The 9,903-nt window shown below is 33.5% G+C and overlaps 1 protein-coding gene across 1 annotated transcript; it reads left to right on the forward strand.

The window, feature by feature from the left end:
* Positions 1 to 447: 447 nt before the first annotated feature.
* Positions 448 to 9,354, forward strand: LOC132726098 (sulfotransferase 1 family member D1-like). Its single transcript, XM_060711366.1, has 6 exons — positions 448 to 660; positions 1,045 to 1,274; positions 2,187 to 2,313; positions 2,722 to 2,819; positions 8,131 to 8,314; positions 8,715 to 9,354. Exons 1-6 carry the CDS (start codon positions 516 to 518, stop codon positions 8,825 to 8,827), a joined length of 897 nt encoding a protein of 298 aa, XP_060567349.1. The 5' UTR covers positions 448 to 515; the 3' UTR covers positions 8,828 to 9,354.
* The last annotated feature ends 549 nt before the right edge of the window (positions 9,355 to 9,903 follow it).

A 9,903-nucleotide genomic window follows, 5' to 3' on the forward strand; every position in this document is an offset into this window, starting at 1 on the left:
AATAAAGTAAAATTCAGTCATAAACTTATCGACAACAGCAAACGGCCATATTTTATCCACCGCTTCTGCGACGAATACTTAAACGTCGCGATGGATCCACAGCTTTTGCCAGTGTGGCTGATTTTTCATAGTAACGGACCTCGTATATTGGTTGCAAGGACTAACCACTTTCGGTTCCGGCAGGTTAAGGGTTAACTGGAAATGCGTTCGGGCATTTAAAAAAAAAAGAGTTATGAAAATTAAATTATCAATATAACAGAGGAATTAGAGAAAACAAAAATCAACTATCAGTACTTTAGAAGTGTATCCGAGGTTGAATTCATAAGCTAACTTCATTAAGCTTTAAGATCTATCAACAGTTGCAGAGACTACTGAATTATTTAATTAGATTATTTACATTATTATAACTTTTATTTATATATTCAGAGTCATGCACACGTATGTGTACATAGTTGTATATAAATATGTACGCAGCATCTACTTAAGCGTTATTCAAAGTAAAATTTGTGCTTGAAATGGAACTGCCGACTCGTAAGGAAGTTCACGTGCCTCTGCGGATATATAAAGGCACGTGTGTGTTTGACCCGTGCGAAACTGAAGCCATTCAATCCATGTCAGTCTATGATGATGACGTTTGGGTTCTTACTTTCCCGCGATCAGGTATTCTTTTCAGATAATCTTATACAAGTTTTGTTTAAATCATAAAATAAGATTAATTTTAAAACACTAAGAGGCAAAGTTAATGCATGTAATCGCGTCAATGACCAGTATCAGAAGCTTACAAATAAAATCAGTTCTGCACAAGGGGTTATGATTTATGATTAGATATGTTAAAAGGCCTATTAAGCTTGAAAAAATTCTATCGTTGGTATTTTTTCACTCCGTTTATATTTTACTACATCTCACTTTCAACGCTATTTTTAAAGGTTAGAAACATTCCACATGTTCTAAATTCATATTTAAAACATTTTAAAAAACATGTTCGCCCGTTTTACAGAAGAAAAAAAAAGATTTCTAATTGGTAATGTGCCTTTTAATTGATAGGTACAACTGTTGTACAAGAGATTGTGTACTTGCTAATGACGAAGTTGGACTTCAAAACAGCAAATTCATCTCCTCTTGACAAGCGTTTTCCATTTCTGGATTTAGTTCTTCCCGACATGCCGTATTTTCGCGGATTGAAAGGCGTCGAAGAACAAAGTCAACCACGTCTGATAAAATCCCATCTACATTACAAAGTATTGCCAGAGAGTTTGTACAAGAGTCAATGTAAGGTACAGTAATATGGTGCTAACCTTTGAAACCTTCAGCAGGAACGTTTATTATACATTATGTTATGATAAACATCCCCGCCTTCAGAAAGCGCATATATTTTATAGTCCGGTTTGATCAAGCGTGACGAATATTATACCCAAAACAAGCGAATTTCGCTCAATATGTTAACGAAGACCATACGCATGATGCTGGCCTTACTGACTGTAGGAGACACGACATTGTCCTTATCATCAGGGCCTTACATTTTGCATAAGTTTTCATTGAAATCAATTACATATGAGTGTTTCCTGTTTACGAACAACAAGTTGGGAGAAAACAGCAACACCGTAACCAAAATAAAACCAACTGAGCCTATTTTACTGGCTATTTCTTCTAGTATTATCATTATACTACATAACAAGGTGAACGTCTCAAATAATAAAGTTTTGAAGATGCACCAAAAAATGTAACTACATGCAATTAGTGTATTTGACCTAATTTGTTTTTCTTGTTCTTGATATATTTATTATTTTAATTCTTCCACTATAGTTATCTTCTTTAACATGTACATTGTGCGCACAGAGTTGATATGCATGTGCATTGTGTTTTGTTTAGTTAGATTGTCAGAATATTTTTTGTCATCTCGATGCATGATAATTAGATGGTACAAAAGGCAATCCAAAATTGTTACGAACTCAACTTTCAGGATGCATTTGACGATACGTGTACACATTTTACAGATTAAATAATTTCTTAGTTTACTTTTTAGGCGACTTTTATTATATTTTCTTTACTCCCCAGAAAATCTATGTGATGAGCATTATATTTTCTTAACTTCTTAATTTTTTTTAACTTCCACAGAAAATCTATGTGTTTCGAAACTTCCTCAGAAAATATATGTGATGCGGATTTTATTTTCTTTACTTCCTCAGAAAATCTATGTGATGCGGAACCCGAAAGACGTGTTTGTGTCAGGGTACATGCTGACTCAGTTTTTCAATCAGTTGGAGTCTGATGTTACCATGAAAACCTACCTGGATGACTGGCTTGATGGCAAGGGTAAACATTTTGTAGTACACTACACTTGCAAAATTCAAAAGCTTGCATACATACTAGAGCATTGTTTCTATTTAATCGTCTCATCAAGCGAATTTCATTGCCAGCATTTAGAGAGTTATCCATCTAAAGTCTTAATCTGTGACTGTTTAATACAATACTAGTGTATAACGAAGCTTAAGACGTTCATCATTGAAAAACTCTACAAAACTAAAAGACAGTTAAATGGGCTGTTAAAAAATTCATAAGAAATGATCTTTTAAAATAAAAATTTTGCTGATTTCAAATTACAGGTATTTTAATGGGAAAAAGGAAATGTGATGGATTAAAAACACGCTTGTTTCGATACTTAGCCAATCATGAAGATATTTACAGTTATTACTCTAATATTCTGTTTTATGTCTTATGTAGTGTACAACACACCTTGGTGGCTACATGTTCGTGCTTTTTGGGAAAACAGGAACGAGATCAACAATATATTATACCTTAAATACGAGGATATCGTAAAGGTAGGTAGATAGCATAAGGCAGACATCATCAAAATAGGTCATTTACACTTTCAGAGCATCTTCAAGGTTGGTAGATGTTTCCATAACATCGGCTCTTCGGGGTACGATGATGTTATGACGATGACATCATCAACTTAGGAAGGTTTTATAACGAGGACTTCTTCATAGTAAACTAAAACTGAGGACATCTTCAACGTAGATATACAACGAAGGTAATTTGACAAAGGCAAGGTAAGGTAAGTTGAAACAACTGCGAGGACACCGTCAAGTTCGGTAGATTACTTTTAGGGGACATCGACAAGTTAGGTAGATTACTTTTAGGGGACATCGTCAAGTTCGGTAGATTACTTTTAGGGGACATCGACAAGACAGGTAACTAACACTTTGGGAACATCGTCAAGTTCGGTAGATTACTTTTAGGGGACATCGACAAGACAGGTAACTAACACTTTGGGGCCATCGACAAGTTAGGTAGATTACTTTTAGGGGACATCGTCAAGACAGGTAACTAACACTTTGGGGACATTGGCAAGTTAGGTAAGTAACATTTCGAGGACATCGTCAGGTTAGTTAGATTATACTTAGGGGACATCGTAAAGTTGCGTTGATTACACTTCGGGGACATTGTCAAGTTAGGTAGATAACACGACAAAGACATCGTCAAGTTATGAAGTTTAACCTTTGGGGAAATCTTCAAGGTAGGTGAAAAACATTAGGAGGACATTCTCACAATCGTCATCTGGTAGACAATAAAACGAGGAAATCAGCAAGGAATGTATTCGTTAACTCTAACATTGTGTTTGATTTTTTGAAAAGGAATCCAGCTAAATCCAGAACCGTAAATATTTTTTATAGTTTGATACCATTCCTCAATGTGTCCCTCAATTTTTAACGAGTTAGTGTTGTGAAACAACAATGCTGCAACCATATATTCTTTATCAAAGTTTCACAAAATATATTTTAGTAACCAAATGAGAATGATGAATTATTATGTTAAGACGCAAACCCTTGCTAAATGTAACAAATATTTACTCAGTTTTACATAATCAGTGAACTAGTATTTAAATAAGTCGTACAGTCAAATTATACAAATTATATCTTTCAATTCAATATCACGGGGGAGGAAGTGTTACACGAAGGATGGAGTTCTTATGATAACTTGTTTGGAGTTCTTATGATAACTGTCACGGAGTTCCTGGAAAACGTTACGGATTTCTGTGGAAAACTTTTCTATATACTTGGAGAACTCATGTAAAAAATGGTCATTTTTACCTTTAAATGGGGAGTTTGAGGTGCTAAATTAAACTTTGATAATTAAGCTTGCTCTACATATTGTATAATATTTCAGAAAAACCTTTTAGTCCATTTTTCATCGCCTTTTTAAAAAAAAATCTGGTAGTTTTGAGTAAAATTTCCAAATTACTTCTCATTCGTACATATTGACCTTTTCATTTGTGATCTTCTTCGTTGCTATACATAAATACATAATTGTAATGCAAAGTTGCAAACATAAAGCCCAAGCTAATAAATTTATACCCGATTTTTCAAATGTCACGAAGTTCTTGTGATAACTCAAAATATGTCCTGGAGTTCTTATGATAACTTTTGTTACTGCCAGTGTGTTTCTTGTGCTTAATTACGGCACATTTAAGCGTAGTTTATTAGTCAATAAGTGTGTAAATCATTAGAAGGCATAGTACGCGTATCATTTGCACACACATTTGGTTATATAACGTTGATTTTGAGCGTATTTCAGTTCAAGAGATATTTTTCTTACCACCGTTTCGTGTGGGTTTTTTGTTTTTCTTTGTGTTTTTTTCCCCATTTTATTGGAAGGACTGAAAACATACTTGATGACGAGCATTTACTTACAGGATAAAAATACGCTTTGCATTTAATATTTAAGCATGATTTCTTCATGTATACATTATTTCTGGCAGTTTTAGAGAACATTAAGTAATTATGCTATCGGTTTGCCGAAACAAATTACATGTAAATGGTTTGCAGCACAATAGGAAGTAGTATGTGTAGTATGTACTACCTTTATCTAAATTTAAAGAGGGGGCCGGGTGTCATCTTTAGGTATTCAATGGATATCTTAATTTCTAAAAGGTATCAATTTTGTCATAGAAACGTATAAAGTTCTATGAAAATGATATGACAATAGAAAGTAAGTTTTTTTTTTGTTTGTTTTGGGTTTTACGTCACATCGACACAGTATAGGTCATATCGCGACGTTCCAGCTTTACTGGCGGAGGAAGACCTCAGGTGCCCTTCCGTGCATTATTTCAGGCACGAACGGGTACCTGAGTAGAACCACCGACGTTCCGTAAGCTAGCTAAATAGCTTCCTCACATGAAAGAATCCAAAGTCCCTGTCGGGATTCGAACCCACAGCGGTGAGAAAGTAAGTCTTTAATAATATATGTGAGTCATAATAAGGTTCATGCCGTTTCTTTCTCTATTATATCAAATGAAGCATCACTTGACGTACAGAAATCTCAATATTGCGGAAAATTATTGCATACATTTTCTTATCAAAGTTGGGAGTCCTTCCCCCTAAATAATCCTAGTTGTGGAAACTTTTTCTGTAATTGACAACATAAATATATTGTCGAACTTCTTTCGCTCCAACCCGTAGAGCACGTGCAAATATGTTGAAGAGATCGATAGTAATCGGTTGATTTTTTATGTTTAAAAAAAGATCATACATTTCGGGTGCATGGGTGTGAAGGGTATCCCAGATATTTACTTGTTGTTTATGGTATAAATTGATACAAATTACTTAGCCGCTTCTTGAGGAAAGCCCAACTATATATTGTCTGCTTAAGAAAGGCGATTTGCTTAAAAACATGCGTAACTAAGAAAAAAGTTAAATTTTTTAACATTTTTTGCCTGGAGGGTTAAGCCATGTTTCTGCCTGAATACAGGTGCCGCTGGTTCAGTTTTTCCTTTGAAAGAATAGCCCATAATTTCACATGTTTAATCCTTTGTAGACTTGTTTCATGTTCAAAATCTTTTCTTAAAAAGGGGTTTGTTGAACAGCCGAAAATCCTTAAAAAAATTGAACCAGTTACCTAAAAATTTAACGGTGCACCACAAAGCTATAATACATTGTACCGCATAATTTAAATAACGTTTTCATAAATAATAACGATAAGCATGTCATTATGCGACTTATATAATTTTCTCTGGTTAGTGCTTGTAAATTCACGGTTTTTAACATTTCAAAGGAAACTTATGACATTTAAAAACTTTAATATACTCGTTACACAGAAAACATTTAGTGCAAATTCGTTCGGTTTTTTTAAATTGTAAATATAATTCGCCACAAATTTTATTAGAAAAATATCTTTTTAACTAAAACACGCTCAAAACCAACATTATATTACCTATTGTTGTGTTAGGCTGAGAGTATAAAGTTTCATGATAATTTAAACACTTATTAAATAATAAAATACGCGTAAACGTACCGTAATTAAGCACAAGAAACACGCTGGCAGTAACAAAAGTTATCATAAGAACTCCAGGACATATTTTGGGTTATCACAAGAACTCCGTGACATTTGAAAAATCGGGTATAAATTTATTAGCCTGGGCTTTATGTTTACAACTTTCCATTATCATTAGGTAATTAAGTATAGCAACGAAGGAGATCACAAATGAAAAGGTCAATATGTACGAATGAGCAAGTAATTTGGAAATTTTATTCAAAACTACCAGATTTTTTTTAAAAGGCGATGAAACAAGAGCTGTCCGTAAGACAGCGCGCTCGACTTTTTTATTGCTTGCCAATAAAAAAAGTTTTTGCAGTAAAAGGCAATACAAGAATCTCTGTATTTTTAAAGTGAACAATGGCCATGAGCATTAAGATATTTAGTGAAGAATTATTTTACTGAATTGTGTAACTTGTCCACCAATCAAATAGGCGAGATAAAATGTGAAATATGCATATACTACTGATTTTAATTTCAAGTACAAAAAGAGAAAAATAACTAGTTGTTTGATACCCTTGAATATTACAGCAATGTTTATATGACATAATTTATGGTAAAGTGAACAAGTGGATAGGAATGAATTTTTTTAGATTTTTTAAGTTTTTTAGTGCTTGCCTATAATACAAAACATTGACAGTTAAGGGCCATAATTCAAATAAAATCTTTGACAGAATTACCTTCTCCTGGACATGTTTGGGAATCATGATTGTAAACAAGTATTCCAACTTTCAAATTAATATCTCAAACAGTTCAGTCAAAAAGTGGACTGGTACTAAAAAACTTAACCAAGATTCTAAGTCGATAAAAGGCCTTAATTTTTAAAACAAATCCTTGACAGAGTTACCTTCTCTTGCGTACAGATGGGGGTAATGATGTGAAATAGAAATAAAAGTTTCAAAGCAATATCTCAAAGGGTTAAGGCAATAAGTGGATTTTACCCATATTCAATGTATTTTCTAAGTCAAAAAGGGGCATAATTCTGTCAAAAACCTTGACAGAGTTATGTCCTCTTGTCTGTTGATGAAGGTCGTGATGGTAAACAAGTATGGTCAGTTTCAAAGCAATACCTCCAATGGTTTTGAAATAAAGTGAGGTGGTACAAAAAACTTAACCAAGCTCAATACACTTTCTAAGTCAAAAAAGGGCCATAATTCTGACAAAAACCTTGACAGAGTTATGTACTCTTGTCTGTAGATGGAGGTTATGATGGTGAACAAGTATGGTAAGTTTCAAAGCCATACTTGTAATACTTCTGAAATAAAGTGGGGTGGTACGAAAAACTTAACCAAGGTGTGACGCCAACGCTAACGCCGACGCCGACGCCGGGGCGAGTAGGATAGCTCCCCTTTTCATAGAAAAGTCGAGCTAAAAATGGACTAAAAGGTTTTTCTGAAACATAATATAATACGTAGGGCGCAAGCTTAATTATCAAAGTTTAATTTAGCACCTCAAACTCCCCATTTAATGGTGAAAATGATCATTTTTTACGTGAGTTCTCAAAGTATATAGAAAAGTTTTCCACAGAAATCCGTAACGTTTTCCAGGAACTCCGTGACAGTTATCATAAGAACTCCAAACAAGTTATCATAAGAACTCCATCCTTCGTGTAACACTTCCTCCCCCGTGAATATGACAGTGGTTAAAAAGATTTCCATTGAGAAGATGACCGTCATTTGCCAAAATGTAAAGTTTTCAAAGAGCACTAATTTGTCTAAAGTATTATTACTGACTGATGGTGTTAAACCAAACCACCCAAAGACTATAGTGTTTTATATAGTGTTGGCATTTTATTACACTTACTATATCATGTGACAGGACATGACGGGAACTATATACCAGATTGCTGAGCATCTGAAGGTCGATGTAACAGCCGAGCAAGTTGACAAAATAGCAGAGCACTGTAGTTTCAGTAAGATGAAAGCTAGCAAGACAACGAATGCTGGCTGGATGTTAGATCACTGGAAAGTTGACAAGCAATTTGTAGGACATATACGAAAAGGTGACAATAAAATGCCCCTTTTTACATCATTTGATAAATCCATATCAATATATAAACACAAAGTATTAGAAAAATTAAATAGTCACATATACAAATATATTGAATATGGAGTTTTCCCTATGCAATTTTTATTCAACATACACCATGTATATGTTATGTGTTACATTTTATTATTGTTCGATCATTGTACTCTGTAGAAAACTAAGAATGGAGCATCACCAAAACGTAACTGGACTCCATGCACAAACATTTGACGTCATTTATTCCTTAAAATGTAGTTAATATCCAACGGCAGTATAATAGTTGTTATACTATTTTTATCTATAAATTCTTTCTTAACCAAATGACCTTCAGGTGTTGTCACCATTTCTAGAAAGCAATTTTATCATCTTTATTCTAGGTAAAGTTGGGGACTGGCGCAATCATATAACTACAGAAATGAGTGAAAAGATCGACAAAATGGTGAAAGAAAAGTTGTCTGACCTTGACCTCGAGTTTGATTTTGGACAATGATGGCATGTTCAGAATAGAAAACTAGTAGTTCTATAATCATAGTTGAAATTTCCAAATATTGTCACATTGACCAAAGTGAAAACAACATTTTCTATACCTTTACAAATAAATGGGGGAATTTCCATTTTATAAAAAGAACAGTAAACATTTTAAAGATGTATGAAATTAAGGCACATCAGGCTACCAACTACAATTTCAAGTTTTAACTCAGCTCTCAGTTCAAGGTCATGTTCAATGGTCTCCAAGAGTTTAAATTACCAAAATAAACCATATTGCTGAACATCTTTGCATACATCGTATTTAGCCCCTGGTAAGTCAAGTAGAACAACAAATACTTTTTTCCAAGTTTTTATATGTTTTATACTATAGCATATTTACAATAGTTTTACATATAATATAACAGAGAAATTGTTATAGCATGTGTTTTGAAGGAAACTGAGATCTAGCAATTAACATGATTGTGAGAAATGGAAATATATGTAGTCAAAACTATAACATATATATTATATATAAGAAATACATGTAGATCTACTTCTTATTAAACACGGAATTTGAACACAAGTTTTGTTACATTTTTACCATTTTCTACTTTAGATAAATTACACTGAATATTATTGAACATCACTGCATTATTTCATATCCTTGCTTAAATTTTGAAAACAGGTGAATTTATATAATTGACTTGCAATTGACTGCTTTGGATTTGGTACTGTCATTGTTATTTTAAGGGCTTATTATATAAAAAGAAAAAGAATTTAGCCACCAACAGTACAGTGGCTGGTGTCATCTATATGGGCATGCATGTCTCTCAAAATATTTAAAAAAAAAATTGAAAAAGACATCAGATTTCCTTTTACAAATTTAACTTATGTTACCAGTAACTTAAATTAAACTGGTGACAAAAGATTATAACAAAGCCAGATTTTCTGCCATAATTCTGCAAAATCTTAAATCCAGGGTACAAGTAATAATTCTGTAAAAATATTCCCTGGAAATCCTTTGAGAAATGTAGAAGACTATGCACATAGCAATTATTCTTGCTCAGTCTGTACCCACCAGCTAACATTCAATAATCT

Source organism: Ruditapes philippinarum, unplaced genomic scaffold, assembly GCF_026571515.1.
Source record: "Ruditapes philippinarum isolate M1 unplaced genomic scaffold, ASM2657151v2 ctg2592_1_1_1_1, whole genome shotgun sequence".
NCBI lineage: Eukaryota > Metazoa > Mollusca > Bivalvia > Venerida > Veneridae > Ruditapes > Ruditapes philippinarum.

Excerpts from the sequence above, each read along its gene's own strand:
- LOC132726098 (XM_060711366.1), top strand. The coding sequence starts at position 516 with ATGGAACTGCCGACTCGTAAGGAAGTTCACGTGCCTCTGCGGATATAT. Across the intron at positions 661-1,044 it reads TCTTACTTTCCCGCGATCAG|GTACAACTGTTGTACAAGAG; the intron begins GTATTCTTTTCA and ends TTTAATTGATAG. Across the intron at positions 2,314-2,721 it reads TGACTGGCTTGATGGCAAGG|TGTACAACACACCTTGGTGG; the intron begins GTAAACATTTTG and ends TGTCTTATGTAG.